This window comes from Hyposmocoma kahamanoa, unplaced genomic scaffold (assembly GCF_003589595.1).
Source record: "Hyposmocoma kahamanoa isolate Upper Pololo Valley unplaced genomic scaffold, ASM358959v1 176228, whole genome shotgun sequence".
NCBI classification, from domain to species: domain Eukaryota; kingdom Metazoa; phylum Arthropoda; class Insecta; order Lepidoptera; family Cosmopterigidae; genus Hyposmocoma; species Hyposmocoma kahamanoa.
The window spans coordinates 33,752-51,891 of NW_020653700.1; the positions used below are offsets into that span (position 1 = coordinate 33,752).

Sequence of the window (18,140 nt, forward strand, 5' to 3'; positions counted from 1 at the left end):
TTAATCGACTAAGTACCTACATATCGAGCACCAAGTACCTAGGTAGGTAAATCTTTTGAAACGCAGGTAACATTTAGACATTTTGTAGTCTAGAAATATCCACAAAAACTACGATTCTTTATGAAATTGTCACTTATTTACGAAAAAATCTAACGGTTAAAATTAAACAAAATTATAATGGTTACTTTATCTATAAATCTAGCCTAGTGGACACGCGACATTGAACATGGAAATTATAGAGAAATAAAATATATGATTGCTACTTGGTTACATAAAATTGGTCCAAAAGTTTATTACGTTTGTTAAATTCAAATATACCGTAGCTGGAGGACACAAGGTTTACAATGAAAACGAAAGGATATAACGCCTGATGACATAAACAGTGACTACATTATTTTGATGGACAAGGATCGCAATCCTGTCACTTAGAGCGAAGTTTCAAGATATTATTAGGTAACACCACTCTTAAGGTGGTTTTCCACCGGCGAGGCGAGATGAGGAGAGACAAGAATTAATATCTCGCCGGCCTGTTTTCACTAAAAATCGTTAATTTAATTAAATTAATAATATTACTCGCACTGTGATTATGGATAGTCAAGATTCAGTGCTGATCAGCGATAAATACGCGGCTGAAGTGAAGAAGAATCAGATGAAATCATCTATTCTTTTTTAAATCTCAAATCGTACATACCCCTCAATCTCGCGCGAGCACGCGCAAGTAATCGTGTTGCCGTTGCAGAGTATAATACTCTACGTAGGCAGCAATACGGTTCAATGTTACATCAACAAATATTTCAATTCTCGCCTCACCCATCCTCCTCAGTCCAGACTATTTCCATCGAAGATGGGCTAGGAGACATTGAAATTTTCGCATACAAATTTCAATACTCGTCTCGCCTCGTCGGTGGAAAACCACCTTTAAGCATGCGGAATCGGCCTACCCGCACTGTTTCTTCTTCATCTGTTTTGCGAGCAATGTGCTCCGACCATTGCTGCTTATATTTGACAATTCTTTGGGCTATGTCGGTTTATCATTATCATATCATATTAACCGGGAGATGTCCACTGCTGAAAATAGGCCTCCCCCAAAGATTGCCATACTAGCCGGTCGGACGCGACGTGCACCCATCGGTTACCTTTCTGCTTCAACGGCCGTCAGTTTCAAAAGCTCTCTGCCACTTCAAAATAATTCTACTAATTCTACGGATCTCTTCATTTCTAATTCGATCACGTAGAAAAATGCCTAGCATTGTTCGCTTCATAGCTCGTTGAGTGGCTGAACTTTCTTATGAGGCCCATAGTAAGTGATAAGTGACCATGTCTCAGAGCCGTAGGTCATCGCTATGTGTTGTTTAATCTCAGAAAAACACATCTTTAACTGACCTTGATATGAGGCCAATAGAGAGCCAAGACGTCATAGTGCCGTAAGCTGGCAACACAAAGTAGACAAAGACTTTCACCTTGTACTTGCTATGATTAATAGAATAAGGCTGTAATTTGAATACCATTCGAGTACTAAAATTATTCTTCTTATTTCTTTTCTGCGATTATTCGCCGCCACAAATGTACATTTAAATGAGGTCTGCAAAAGAGATGTTTCTGTGTGACGTCATTTCGATTCTGCCTGAGCGGAATATTAAATTGCGAAATCTTTCCAAAACATGTTAATATTGATAAACGTATTCCTCATGCTCTATTTTCAGCCATTCGTTTTGCAGCGGCCATTTTTGAATATTTTTTAAAATTTTACTAATACGAAACTCATCAATCCTGATTGATTAACACTGACCGCTACCCGAGTGGTTAGTTCCTTGACGTTGATTGATTTGATTTCGTTGGTTCGTGAAATTTCAAAAAATATTGGTAAACTCGCATTAACAAAACTAAGTGATCATATGAATAACAACAGTAGGTATACAATAGTTAAAGATCATGTTACATTGTTCTTTTGTTAGTTTAGCGGAAAAACATTGACAAATATTTAAATACCTAAGATACTTAAACTTGAAAACATCGTGTGGCAGCCGCTCGTTACGTCTTACTTCATTAATTGTTACTATTGCAAAAAAGGCGCGCGCATGTCACGTAGCCATGGGCGATAGTTACTAAAAACAATCGAATTATTCGATTCGATAAACATAATCGAAATAATTCGATGGTTGATATCAATTAGTTACTAACTACACTTCACTTTTTGGTTGTTGATCAAATATCGCAAAAGTAATAGGATTGATTGTTAGATATTAAATTAGTTACAGGATCGATTGGTACTAAATAGGTAATAGGATCGTTTTTTCTTTGATTCCGTTCCATAGTATAGAGGACCTCTTTTTAGACACCGGAAATTTAATTAGTAATAACTATATTCGATTATTTTTCTATAAAGACGATTAAATTGAAAATCGAATATAGGTGCAACTATCGATTTATTCGATGTTTTATTTAGTAACAATCGGCCATCGCTAATGTCATGACAGTGGCGCTGCAGCGCTTCTTTAGCCCTTAAAATAAAAATAAAACCCTATTTACTTCACATATTTTTTTCTACCCTTTTCGTGGAAACCCGGGCAGGTATTATTTCCATTAACAAAGCATCAGTCACTCGCAATCAACGATATCCATCCACAAATTTTAAAACCTATATTTTACAAGTCTCATACGATTCTAGCTACGGCCATGGCGAGCAAACTGATGCCAGCCTTCAGCTCCACAGAGGGCGCTACGTGGGGTGCTGATGAGTTGCCCGAGAGGATGAGGGCTCGCAGTCTCTGCCTCTCCTGGTACCTTGTGTCTTCTCCGGGAGGGTCGAGACATTCGAATTCGCAGCAACTCTCGCCTTTGCGGAAATTCTTGCAGAACTGCCGGAAAAGAATTATTTTAAGCATTCAATAAAAGCTATAGTCTTTGTTTTTTGAAGACGGAGTAAAATGACAGTTTATTGCGCAAAAGTGTTGCTCGCTTGAGAGCAGCCAGTGATTGCAAACGATAAACATTCTATCGACTATCGACTGAATATTGGCCACGCTTATAGAATGAATAGCCGAACTTGTTTCATTTGAATCATCATCGACCCATTATTCATCATACATACATACACTGCATTTAGGACTATGTTTATGAAAAATCAAAGAGGAGACATATTTTAAAGTTTTTTATTTTAGTTCAATATAGACAATCAAATCCGCTTATTTTTTGTTAAAATGTATGTAATAAAAATTGACCTCGATACTAGTAGGCTAACTGTCGCAATAAGAATAAAGAAGGCAATAACGCAATTGTTAATCATTGGAATATCGGTACATTCACAATTCAGCCATTTTCGGCAAAGATTTACCTTCTTTTACAATCTATCGATAAAACTATCGACAACAACTACATAACTATTTAAAATTTTATGAAAACTGGAAACCCTGCATTTGTAATTTTACTCTATCTTCAAAAAAGACAGACTATAATAATATAGTAGTGTGAGGGTGCTGCTGGTGCTGGTGGAGTTCTGTTGATTATAATGTTGTCGGGAGAGTAGTAGTCTCCGCAGCCAGCGCGCCTCCATAATCTTGCTTAGTAGTTTGACGTTCAGAATTCAAAAGAGGTAAGAAACTTGTGGTAATAAATCCAGTTTTATAAATATTTATGTTCTTTAAAATGTTTATCGTACAAGAGATTTTTGGTAACTGGTAAACGGCTCAAAAAAATAAGAAGAGAAGACGTGTTCGCTGCCGCGATCGAGCAGGGAGTGGCGATGGAACGAACTAAATCAGAATGTGAGGAAATGAATAATAATATAATAATAATAATAATAACGCACACACCCAACATAGCCCCGCACTAGGGAAACCCTGTGTCGCGGGTGCCATGGACACACACATAGACAACCACAAATTACACCCAAACTCACGAGAGAAATAAATGTAGGTCACACAAATATTTCTCCCGGCCCGGGAATCGAACCTGGGACCTGCGTGGCAGTTCGGTATAGTAACCGTTCGGCCACGGAGGCAGTTAAAAAACAATTGGAACAATTCAAAATGGAACAATTCAAAATTTAAATTTAAATACGAGTGGCCAGGAACCGGAGAAAGGCGATAAAAAGATGTAAGGAGGTCACACCGTCACAGTAGGTATATTAAAAAAATGCAAACTTTTTAACATTTATTTCATCTATTATTACTGGTACACACATGAACAAACATAAAGAAAAATTCTCTCGATCAGACTGGACTCGAAACAGTGTCTGTTGCCTCATTGAGGTTACTAATGCGTGGTTTAAAGATAATTTTTTTTATCGCAGATCGTATACATTGAGTCATATGCACAGGAGGCAAAGTTATTTATCCCTATATTTATTTTTATTTAGTTTGGGCAACACTATATGGATTAGTGTTGCCCAAACTCAGTATTGTGTGCATGTAAATGCGAGATAGACGACTGAACTGCGATACCAAGACCAATACCAATGATGCAATCTCTTTCATCGTCGTCCTACCTTTTTATCACCATTTTCTCAGGCTCCTGGCCACCTACATTGAAATTTTGAATCGTTTTTTAATTCCTTTTCTTCGTCATTCTTACTTCTTACCACACTGGCGTTCTGGGCGAGAGTTTTGAGTAATGAAACGAAAGGCTCGGTCCACATCATTTATTGTAAAATAGGAATACGTAAAGACCAGGAAAAAGAAGAAAGGTAAAGGTAAAGCCTGTAACAAAACAAAATAACGATATAAACACAGGCACAATCATATAAAAACAGTCCCTACTCAAATAACATACACGTTAGACATGGTAAAAAGAAAGTTAGTTAGGAGAACTTGATTTGATGTCGAGCACGTGTGCTCGCTTCGAAAATTTTTTTTTAAGTACAGTTTTAACGGCTTTGGCATAATGCCATACAGCCTATTCTTCATTTTCTTTTCTTCATTTTGGTTTCACTTTGTAAATTATGTTTATGTAAATATGGCCGCCACAAAGAGGATAGGCAATTTGAGGCGGCGTGCTTGGATTGACTCGGGATTCCTTAAAACGGGCCGATACGGGTATTCTAGTTTGAGATTCGTATAATTTCGGGTTTTAATCTTCGATTAAGGCACAATAACACTATCCTATTCCACTTTAAACTAGATTTCACAAAATAATTGAAAGTCAAAATAAAAACGACACTTTTCCCTCCAAAAGGTCCAGAGCGAATCCTTCGAAAATTTTGTCAAGAGTGGTGACGGAATGGAGAAAGTAAGAATGACGAAGAAAAGCAATTATAGAACGATTCAAAATTTATTAATAGATGGCCAGGAACCAGAGAAAAGGGTAATAAAAAGGTGGAATGAGGATGAAAGAGGTTGCATCGTCCCAGGGTTTACTGACACAAGATCAACACCAAGTCTGAATCTACAATATCAAGATCACTGCTTTCCGCTGACTAAAACGCGATAGTCGAATACGTTAACTAATTTTAACTTTTTAAAAGAGAATTGTGTGCTCAATCTTTTGCTATTTAGAACGGATATATCACCATTTATCACTTAGGCGTATTTTAGTTAACGGACGGCAGATCAGGTGTACTGACGCAAGATCAAGAACAGACTGGGTTAGTCTCGTTTTGGTCATGCATTTGGGCAACACCATTTTGGACGGCCAAACTTATTCTTTGGCATAAGTACTTGCTAGCCTTCTGATCACTGGTAGTTGCAAGTTATTGCAAAGGTATTTTAAGGAGTTACCTTACTTATTAACGCTGAATCGGCATGAGACTGTCCCATATCTTTCTACATAAGTTTTGTTTATAGTGCCCGTCCCTGTCAACCTCTTGGTTATGCGGGAAGGTCACTACGACCTGTGCAAGCGAGCTCGCATAGTGACTGTCTAAGTCAGGTACTAACTCCGTATCAGCACGTTTACACGCACTTCATCCGGTGCTCTGTAAGGCTAGTGGCTCCCCGGGTGCACGTACAGCACCCTCACTATTTTCCAGGTAGGTACCGGAGCTGTAGGCACGCTCACTTCCCGTTGCCCTCCGCACGACTAAAGGTTGCCACCGCTGCGCCGCCGACTCTAAGCCGACTATCAAACCTCCTCATTGGTGGCGGAGCTGTCATGAGACAGTCAGAAAAATCTTTACAGTCATGCAATAAGAGCGATAATAAAAATGTAACAACTCTACGCATCGTGTGAAGTTACATTTACGCGCCGAACAGGCGGTAGTTGCTCTACTTCCGCTTTTATAGCACACTGAGAATGACAACGTCACTATTAAAAAAAACACTTTTTTTAATGTTTAACGCCATCTTGGGTTTGAGAGCACGAATTTTATAATGCAAAAACCCCCGTGTACGTTGTTTGTCTAGAATTTGCTACATGACGTAATGACGTTATGCTGTGTAAGGGGAGTGTGTATAGGAGACAGCGCGATACTGACTTTTTTTATAGTGACAGAGATCGCTGAGTTGTGAAACAATTTAAGAAAGAAAGAAAGAAAGAAAAATAGTTTATTTGGTAACCATAATACAAATAGAACGTAAAAACAAAAATTAAAATAACCTTATTGTAACATTTACTTAAAATAAAACAGTATTATATTTAAGATGGTACCAAAAAGGTCTCCACTCAGCTTATTTGTAACGAGACGTAGGGAAACATCTCGTTACGCTGATTTTCAGTGAAGCCAACAATTTACAGTTAAACAAAAATAAAGTGGTTTCGAGTAACTCCGTGAAGGATATCGTAATTTTTTGGTTAGTGTCGTTTTGCATTAAGACTAATATAGTACTGGATTGAGACAGATCTACGCTGGTTAGTTGATTTAAGAAAATTTAAATTTTAAACTGTTTATTTCGACAGATTACAGAAGTTATTTCACATACTAAAGATAAAATTTTTATATTCTAAAATTATGCACCTTGGTAAATTTCAACCACTGCGACATTTTAACATTATTACTTGCTCCAAAGTCTTATATTTACTTATACAGCTCTTAAATAATATTACTTCCTAGCCAAGTGTCGTCTAATCAATCTCGTACAGATCCTTTTATTTGTTTATTGTAAGATCTTTTTATAAGAAATGAAACTATTTTTCCGGATTTAAATCGCGTACATTTGTTTTATTAAACAAGCCGACGTTTCGGGCCCTTTACAGGTCCCAAAGGGCCCGAAACGTCGGCTTGTTTGCAAAAACAGCATTTAAACATCTTCGTTGAGTAAGAAACCGCAGTTATCACAATTTTCAGTACTTTAATTGCATCACAATATTGCTTTTTGTCACTGTCATTCTCAATGAAGTGTATTAGTGAGTGAAATGATATTTACGGCGGGAGTTGCTCTACTTCCTCTTATTATATTGTATCAATAGTTACAAAGATGTACAAGAAGTAAGAAGACGATAACATAAACTCCAAGTTTTCGTTTATAACAATAAAACGGTGTAGTGAACGGAGGTATTTTGAAAATTCCAAGTTATTCGTAATTTAAGCGCCACATAGAAATACAACTTTGTGTTTCAGAACATAAATTTTATTTCAGTGTGGACCGGTAGAAGTTGATAGTGCTTATTTCAATGGTTTTAAGTGGGAATATAGTACGATGTTGACAATGACAGGAAGCTGCATGTGATGTGAAAGTCTTAAATAAATATGTAATACAATATGAAACAAATTATGTATTGTAAAACTAAACTAGGTTTTGGTATGTTTCGAAAAATGTATGACGCTCGAAATTTACATTCACTTGCGGGTCAAAACGTTGTTTGAATTAGTTATTGTGTACTTTAGTTTTTAATCTATTTGTTATCTTCTTTTTGTGATTTCAAAGGTCTTGCGTTAGTTATTATATTCTAATATTAGGGGAACGTGGGATATTGGAAGCCCGTAGGTAATGAGAGCGGTGTAAAACTGGACTTTCCCAATGCTCGTATTTGTGCAAACGGCACTCCTATGTCTTCGTTAACGTTCGACAAGATTCGAGTCCCGTCGCTCCCGTAGAACCCCGTTTAGTCGTATGAGATGGTTGTGTGTTTTTCGGTCCGCGCTTATAAAGGTTGCCAAATTTCATCATCCCAGGTAAGCATTAAAATGCATAGATACTATAAATTGACAGAAATGAGAAAATCTAAATTAAAATTTGCATCTGACGATCATCATAATTCAAACTTTTATACAGACAATCTTTGCTTCAAATATCGAATACACTATAATAAAAATCTCGACTTTACCTCATCTCTATGACAAACGTCAAATGTACTGTCGCAAGGATCTTCTTAGAATGTCTTTAGTATACATTGTATTTACACTAGATATGTCACCATATCTATCAATTTTTAGAAGTTATGCTTGAAATCACAATAAAAATAGAAATGTTTTTACTGTTTTATTCCCTTTTCAATTATGATGTTACGCGAGTAATGAGAGCTATTTGGTTCTCCTTATCCCATTGCAATATTCATTGGATATTCATGTAACTCTTTCTTGTTTATTTTCATTACTTTTTAACTTATACATTTTGTTACTTTAATTTTTTTTCAGACTGATTACGTATAATGGCTCCCATTTGACATACGGGATTCTTAACGGCTCCCATTTCCCGAACTGTGGGGTAATGGGAGCGAATTACATGTTTTAGTTTTTTCTTTTTAACCAAATATTATTATTTCTGTTTCATATTTTTTCTGTGATTATCTAGTACCCAGATATGTGAAACGTACGTTCATAAGTAATAAAAATAAAAATTGCAGACTTATTATTAATTTTCCTTAGTAGGCTCCCATTCCCCCACGCTTCCCCATTTGTGAATAGCCGAATAAATGTTATTTCTTTCTTTCTTACAATGCTCCAAAATGCATTCTTGTAACCCTTTTATAAGGTTACACAGGTGTGTATCATAAAAATAATAAATAGATTTCAATTTGAGAAATCTTTATGTATCATCGTACAACTCTCATACAGAAGAAGTAAAATTGATGGTGGTACAAAGGGTGAGGGGAAGCAATAACAAGATCCTAAAGCTAATTGCAAACAGGATGGATGCAGCAGTTTTCCAGAGGTTCACCGAATTGCATATACTGCGTGCGAATCGGTGAGCCGCTTGGACAGCCGACAGTCTCATTTTATTTTTAATTTTATTAATTTTAGTTATGTAATTACTAACCCTAATAACTAACATAGTTATAAGTTGTTATGTTACTAACCTACTAATTTATATGGATTACTGTGGTCCGAAATAAAAGATTTTTATTTTATTTTATAATTGTTATTTACTAATGGTATACATCATTATACGTTGACTTTGAACTGTGTTTTTAACGTAGTTAACTAGAGTAACAGTTATAACAGCGGAATCAGAATGAGCTGGTTAAAAAAATATGTCTATGCATAGAGCGAAAGAGACGTTGCGCATATGGCTTGCGTTAAACATCGTTTTTGCTCTTTTTACATGAATATTTATCTTTTTCTGACCAGCTTAGTCCGATTCGACACACTGTGGTTGGTCTTTTATTCGTGCTGCGCTGTTGCGTTTTATCTGAGTTACTAAGATATGCTAATAGAATCCGCGTAATGGCCAATATTTCAGAATACGTAGTTTAAATTACTTTCGTAGTTAATTACAGTTGAACACGAAATAGTTTAAAATGTTGCTCTGCGCTCGTTTTACAAATCCGAGAAATTGCTCTTTCTTTTGACTCGACTATAAATACGTCGTAAACAGTTTATGTTTGTAATAATGCATCTTAAAAGAGTGTACCTAAGATTTTTAATACTTACATAAGGCGGGTCACAGTAGATAGCCTTGCACCACATGGGTTCCGAGTGGTAGCACACGCAGAGTGAGCAAACCCCTGGGCCCGGCACGTACAGGAGCCCGTGTGGGACCGACTTGCCTTCCCAGTCTATGCATTCTTCTTCTACGCACGCTGCCGACAAGGTTATTTGTTAGAATGACTGGTGGAATCTAACTAGTAAATGAAAATCAGAGCTGGGAAAGCACTGCGTTTTTCAAACACTGCGGAGTTATTGTCCCTTTTTTTTTTTGCTGCAGTTATACAAAGTGTATGTATCTAGTGTTCTGTTTTTGTAAATAAATAAGTTGTGTTTTATTTATTATGTCTTTAATTTTCCTTTATAGATAGAAACTTTTTATGAAAGCACCCATTCTTATTATATAAGTATACCTATACCTTTCCAGATTAGATTGTAGAGGGTTTACTTTAGTAAACTAGTTTTATCAAGATAATCGAACCTAACAATTGGGTATGAATTAAGGCTTCGGCTATAACAACTCAGTAAAGAATCAACTAATACGTACAGTTGTAATATGTAATTTTGTCCAGACACGATTCTCGAAATCTTAAACCGTTTACATAATGTAGGGGCTAGTGTCCTTGTTTCTACTCCGTACAAACATCTTGTCGATAAATTTTTATTGAAATGATATTCGATTGTTTTTATGTGAAATTACTCCTCTATAATAATAATAATAGAGGACACACTCAAAATAGCCTCGCAGTAGGGAAACCCTGTGTGGCGGATGCCATGGACACACACATAGACACAAGTTACACCCAAACTCACGAGAGAAATAAATGTAGGCCCTACGAATATTTCTCCCGATCGGGGAATCGAACCTGGGACCTCTGCGTGGCAGCATGGTAACCGTTGGGCCAAGGAGGCAATTATAACACTAGTTTGTTATAATTATTAATACAAATATCGAACACTCAGAAAAAATACCTTCTATCCGGCCGGATTCGAACCGACGTCTTCTAGCCTACCGTGACAGACGCTATACCAACTGAGCCACGGAACGAACCGGCGGACGTCACGAATTTTTCTATGTGCTTGCGTCGTATTTGGCTTTTCAACGACTTTTTAGCCGTAGCGCCATCTATGAGAAATCTATGATATTTCGTCACCCAGTTAGATACCTTTACACCTACCAGCCCTGGCTAGAGATGTCGCTATTCATTGTATTTACATTGTTATTGAATTGATATTCAATTGTTTTTATGTCAAATTACTCCACTAGAACACTCAGAAAAAGGATCGAAGGATTTTTTTCTGAGTGTTCGATCTTTGTATTAATAATTATAACAATCTTGTCGATAGCTTATTATTTAGTAGCAGTAGATCTCCTTGTGAAAGAGTTCGTCCAGGGAAAAACTGCCACCTTATCTATTTCTGACGCCAAACAGTATGTTTCGGTTTTCAAGGGTTAGGGAGTGCCCTAACCACCATCACCACCACCACCAGTAGGTGAAATTACAGACATATGGTACTTGTCACGGTGACGCAGTGACAGTGCCGTTCTGAACTTTGCGATTTAAAGCTCTGAGTAGCACTGCAACTATTAAGAGTAGACGTGTCGCTTACCACCAGGTGCAAAACTTGTTCATCCCGACGCATATTTTTTTCTTAGATCTGAGGGGAACTGCTCTGCGCTCGTCACCCTGAGACACAAGTTGGCAAGTCCCATGTGCCAGTAATTTCACCAGCACCCTTATCCTTCAAAACCGGAACGCAGTAATGCTGATATTGCTACTTGGCGGCAGAAATAGTTAATGTAACAAGCGGTTACATAAAAAAATTTAAAGTATTTTGGTAAATGTTTGGTGCGCTTTCTCGCACAGTAAACTTTCCAATAACTAACTATTCACAAACAACTAATCAAGTATATTCGACTGCAAACTCAGCGGCAGTGTAACAAGATTTCATTCCATTCGCTTCACTTCTAACAGACGAAGTCTCGGGCTCTATTTCCGGAACTACTGTCCCGGAAACAGCCACGTCTTTTCATTCGACGTTACATCTTTTTTTGTTATTTTTGATTTATGGCACGATTGCGAAAGGCGGGACATTGTTTCATAAATGGTTTTACTTAGAATAAAACTTATTGAAAATAAAACTAATTTTCCGGATTAAAATCGCGTATATTTGTTTTTTCAAACAAACCGACGTTTCGGGCCCTTTACAGGTCCCATGGTCACGGTTGACTGAGGTGGTACAGTCTTCAACCAGTTATGTCTAATATTGATGCAAACCACCCTATTTTTTCACTATAGTTACAATAGTTATTAATTAAATACCTTATTTATAATTTTACAAAGAAAACATTCAAATTTACGCTACATTAAGTTTTACAAATTATTTTATTGAATCAATTTTTATTAAGTTCATCAGTAATAATTAATAATGAATTAAAACGTCGGTTTGTTTGAAAAAACAAATATACGCTATTTAAATCCGGAAAAATAGTTTCATTTTCTATGTGTAACAATCGCGAAAACCTAAGAACTAGATATAAAACTTATTTTTGTAAAATGGTAGCGGCCGTGAGATAAACAAACTAGTGGAATAGATATATACGTAGTTATGTTCTATACGACAAAATTTTTACCTTAAAGGCCCATTTACACGGAGAAAGTGTCTTGTCTTGAAGATAAGATTATCAAAAGAATAAAAAATTTCATGGGCACAAAATAACAAACCTACTGGAAATAAGTTCTTTTTGTTATTCAATTTCAATTTCAATTTCAAAACCAAAATCTGCCTCTGTGGCGATAGAGATATTTGTATGGCCCACATTTATTTATCTCGTGAGTTTGGGTGTAGGTTGTCTTTGTGTGTGTCCGTGGCACCCGCAACACAGGGTTTTCCTAGTTCGTGGCTATGTGTGTGTGTTATTATTAATTTAAATTTGTTACTCCTTATAAGGCATACAAAGATCTTATGCAACATATAGGTCATTATTATATGATACTCCGTAAGGGTGTTGCTAACAAGGGCAGAGGGCACTTAGTCTTTAAATAAATATAAATCTCCAACACAATTATACAATCTTAAAAACTTAAACATGCCAGCTATTAACTAATAACATTTATTACTATTTACTTCATTTTTGTAGAGATCTATATATTATATAGCAATGTGATTATATAGTAATTATATTTAACACATGTCGTATAATATTTATCTTTGAAAAATTCATTTGGATTATTGTAGTATTTTTGTTTGGTTTTGAAAGGTTATTTTATCTGTACGTTTAATTTATAGTTACTGAAAGTTATCTGAAAAAAAATCTAGACATTTGACGTGTGTGAATTTATTTGTTAGTATTGGTTTTAAATGTTTTATAAACGTTACGTATTTTTCAAAGCTTTTGATTCTATGGGCTGTTTCTGATTAATTTCAATTTAGAAAAAGGTACTTTTAATTTATATTATTTCATTACTTTTTATTTCATTTATTTGTCAAGCTTCGGTTCATTATTTGTATCCAATTAGTTTAAGCTTACAAAGTTTACGATTACTTAGTATTTAAGAAATGATTTCGAGCGTGTATAACGTCTGTTGTCTTCCTGTGCACCTAGTCCACACTGAAAGATATACCTTTCTCTTCAACTACTCCGTCTACGTACTTCAGGAATGTAAATGTGTTTACATTCGTGAAGATTAAAAATATATATATAAGTGCGCATTGGACTTCTATTGCACTTGAGGGAACGTGACAATGAGGTCTGCGATGAAGCATGCACACCTAAATAATGCCGATTCACTAAACGAAAATAACTTTCAAGGCAGGTTCTTAATTAGGAACACACTTTGATAAAGTTAATGGGGCCGCAATAATCATGTTTTAGTGGTAGTAGAGCATCTTGCGAAGTATCGTCCTAGGAAGTACTGCCATCTTACCTATTTCTGACGCCAAGCAGTAATGAGAGCATTAACTACGTTCCTGTTTTGAAGGATCCCAGAGAAATTACAGAATCATGGGACTTGTCAACTTTATGGCTGTGCCTCGCAGGTTTTTGTGATTTCAAGCTCTGAGTGCCACCGCCAATGTCGTGGACAGAGTTTCGCGTAACTCCCTTGGTATCATAAAAAAAATACTATAGAAATCATTGACTTACAAATAAATGGACGACGGGTCTAATGCAAAAACCACGAAAAAAAATGTCCCAAGTCAACCTATTTAAACGTAGTGATATGTAAAGGAATATGGAAATGCTAAAACGTTGAATTTAAATTGTAATGTCATCGCAGTGCTGTCTAATTTTGCTTGCTTCGCTGTCAGTCAAACAAACGAAGACTAAAGCGTGAATGACGCTCTGTATATGATTTTAACGCTCTGTAAGTTCGGACACTTTTTAGCGTGGACCCGACGTCCATATAATTGTAAGTCAATGATAGAAATACAAAAATTTACCTTCGACCTAGTAGTTACAATCTTACATAAAATACCAAGTTTCCATAGTGAGAGCTGGATTCCGTAGGTACTAGGTTGTAGACTTGTATTACTAATAACCATGCTCAAAAAATTCCTCTGGTTGTTTATTCCATGTTAGTGGTAGAGCTAAATCTAACTGATCAAAGACGTAGGCTGGTGGAAGATTTCACATTATACGAACATTTTTTGCCTAATAAGCTTTATTCAAGATTATCATTTTGTCACAAATTTGAAACCCATCGGTCCGACAAGAAGACGGCCTTGCTACATCGCATTATGCTAATTCTAGACAATCAATAAATAAATCTCTTTTTTATAACCCTCCACTTTTTGCTAATGGTTTCGCGTAGTTTTTTTTTTCTTTTGATGCTTGTCTCGTAACAAAATTTGTTGGCGATTATTCGGGAGACCATTCGGTTGTCATTTGTTTTTGTGTGCCCACGCGCGCGTTTCTCTATGAACATAAATTAAAAACTATTTCAACATTTTTGTGATATTATTTGTTACAACCGGTGTATTTTATTATTATTTGCTTCTGACACAGATATGACGGTAATTGTCAAGTGTCCAGAGTCTAAATTATGTGTTATCGTCTAATGATATTTTTTTATGTTACCAACTGAAGGAACGAACAAGTCGTGCGCCATGTGGTGGTAAGCGACATGCCTTTCCATAGTAGTCGCAGTGCCACTCAGAGCTTTAAATCGTAAAGACCTGAGGGGCACTGCCACTGCGTCCGTCACCCTCAACACCAGCACAATTCAAACCTGGAACGCAGTAATGCTCAAATTACTGCTTGGCGGCAGACAAAGGTAAGTTGGGAGAACCTAAAGGAACTCTTGCACAAGACGCTCTACTGCTACTGAACAGATTGTGAATAAGTCAGCTTGATAGACTTGTGAAATAGCTCGTCCAGAAAGTACTCTGTCGCCCTTAGTTAAAAGGGCGCTTGTGACAAAAAATCAAAACCGAGAAAATAATGTTCAAAGAAAAAAAATGAAAAATGTCTCCTGTCGCCAAACGAAACGACAAAGACACTTGCTGCAAACGCAATATTATATGCAATATATATTTATGCTCAAATTATTAACCTTTTTCATTTTCATCATAGTAAAGATGGCCGCTAGTAACCACATAGGCCTTTTCAGCTTAGCATAATTACAACACTATTGTTAACTTTAGGGTAATAATAAGACGAAAGGGTAGCATGTAGTTACAATTTCTTTTCAACGTGTCGTAGCTCAACATTTTTTAAATTTTTATTGCATTAAATAAGAGGTTTTAAATTTATGTAAGCTGTAAGTTTATGTTTCGGTAAATGCATATATGTACAGCTTTAATTGAAGAAGATAGAAGCTTAAATGTGACTTGCGTCTTTTCATTTACTTAATGTGTAGTTAAAACAAAATTATGTATATAGGCAATACGCCTTTTCACCAATTTATTTTCTAAATGCGTCTAATTAACTCAGTTTGACCATAAAAGTGTGGGTGCTTACGCCCTTTTCTCTTACGGTAACTTCATACCTAATCCATCTAGGACAGAAAATAAAATTGTGGCAAATTTGTCTTTTTTTCCTGATCACGGCAGTACATGTAACTCATTTTTTGAAAAAGTGTCACATGCGCCCTTTCAACTTACGACGGCAGTACTGCCACCTTACCTATTTCTGCTGCCAAGCAGTAATGTAAGTACTACTGTGTTTCGCTTTCGAAGGGAAAGTGTGCAGGAGAAATTACAGGCACATGGGACTTGTCAACTTATGTCTCAGGGTGACCGGATATGATAACAATAATTTATTTCAGACTTTTTTGTCCATAAATGGATAGTATACAGGTGATCTTATGAATAATGTTATGGACAGGCGACACGCCTACCACCAGGTGCACGACTTGTTCGTCCCGTCTCTTAGAATTATATAAAAAAATACAAATTGACTCTACATCAGTAAAATTACTCTGTGTGTTAGATGAATTAATTCTCGTATGCTTCGAATTTTTCTAGATTTTCAAAGTTATTCTGCATCCGCAATGTCTATCTAAATATGATTATAAAAATAAGATACAAAATAGGAAATGAAACTATTTTTCCGGATTTAAATCGCGTATATTTGTTTTTTCAAACAAACCGACGTTTCGGGCCCTTTACAGGTCCCATGGTCACGGTTGACTGAGGTGGTACAGTCTTCAACCAGTTATGTCTAATATTAATGCAAACCACCCTATTTTTTCACTATAGTTACAATAGTTATTAATTAAATACCTTATTTTTAATTTTAAGAAAACATTCCAATTTACGCTATATTAAGTTTTACAAATTACTTTATTGAATGAATTTTTATTAAGTTTAATTTATTATTAATTATTAATAGAAATTAGAATAAACTAAAACATATTAATTAGTACTGCAGTCTTATGTCCGTTTGAAAAAACAAATATACGCGATTTAAATCCGGAAAAATAGTTTCATTATGTGTAACAATCGCGAAAACCTAAGAACTCGATATGATATAAAAATTACAAATATTATGCTGGATATTAAACCCATTTCCCAAGCTGCCACCGTCAATGAATTTCACCGGCGTAAAATTTGATTTTAATGAAGTACCAGTTTCCTTGTTAATTATTTACTATTTATCAATACAGCACTTTCGTACCATTAAAATTAATTATAATCCTGTCCAAGTTCATTTTATTAATGATAGATTTAGAAATTAAGAGTGTACATAATTAAAAAAGGAATTTTATGAGATTATCAATAGTCGGAATAGGATATGAATGGACAATATTTCTTTTAATGTTACCAACTGATAATGTGTTTAATTTTTGTCCTGTAATCTCTCTATGTATATGGTGCTAACAATAAATAATTTTCTGTCTATAAAGTCGTGCGTCCGTTGGTAAGTGACACGCCTGTCAATAACAGTTACAGTACTACTCAAAGCTTTAAATCGCAAAGATCTGAGGGGTGCCACTGCGCCCGTCACCCAGAGTCCTAGGTGCCTGTAATTTCAACAGAACCCATCCTTCAAATAGATAAAGTGGCAATACTTTCTTGGCCGGTCTTTCATACGGAGGTTTACTGCTATTCAAATGTTTACATATAGATACAAAGACTAACATCGAGTGGTTAAAATCACCAAACATTATTACTTTTTTCGAATTATGAATATCCGGAAATAGTTTTACTGATTGTAGGATAAAGTATTCACCAAGAAAGCTGAAGTTTTCAATAAAATGTCTATTTGTTTTGTATGAAAAATTTTTTTTTATAATTTTTTTTTCCAATACAATAAAATGACCCTTACATGACACTGAGTCTATCAGCGTTAAAAAAAGTTAGTCAATTTTATTAATTTTATATGAAAAACATTTGATTAAAGACCAACTTTTTCTGTCCTGATTTTTTCTTTCAGCACAATGAAAATAATCCGATACTGAATCGATCAATACTACAGATAATTAGTCAATTTTATTCACTTTTATGGAAAACAAAAAAAGATTTAATGGTTCCTAAGACAATTTTCCGGTATCTCCTCCTATCGATTCGGATTTCCGCACACTGTCCTAGTTAAAAGTTTGTAAAAATCGTCGAAAATTAGCACACAGCTTGATTTGAACAATGTTTTAGTGTTATTTTAACCGTAAAAACCTACGACGTCGATGTGACGAGGATCACATCGCCGCCGCTGCCGGACGAAAACCTTTCAGACGCTGCGCTAGCGCCGCTGCGCCGTCGGTGATTTTACGATCGACACACATGTCTACACGGTATCTATAGAGAAGCTAAGCTAAAAAATATGTGGATAAGTGCAATAAAGCAAGTTTTGAAGATTATTCCAGTTTAAATTTATAAAAGTGCCTCTCGCTACACATCCCAAGCTACGCTCCAGATATAATATAACTCAAGCCTGCAAATGATGGACGCAAGCTTACGA

The 18,140-nt window shown here is 35.8% G+C and overlaps 1 protein-coding gene across 1 annotated transcript; it reads right to left on the minus strand.

Moving 5' to 3' along the window:
• Positions 1-2,616: 2,616 nt before the first annotated feature.
• LOC113225849 (integral membrane protein DGCR2/IDD-like) lies at positions 2,617-9,894 on the minus strand (the record flags this gene model as incomplete). The annotated part of the gene is made up of 2 exons (XM_026458299.1): positions 2,617-2,858; positions 9,746-9,894. Coding segments are annotated over 2 exons (353 nt in total), but the record flags the coding sequence as incomplete, so codon positions are not given.
• Between the last annotated feature and the right edge of the window lie 8,246 nt (positions 9,895-18,140).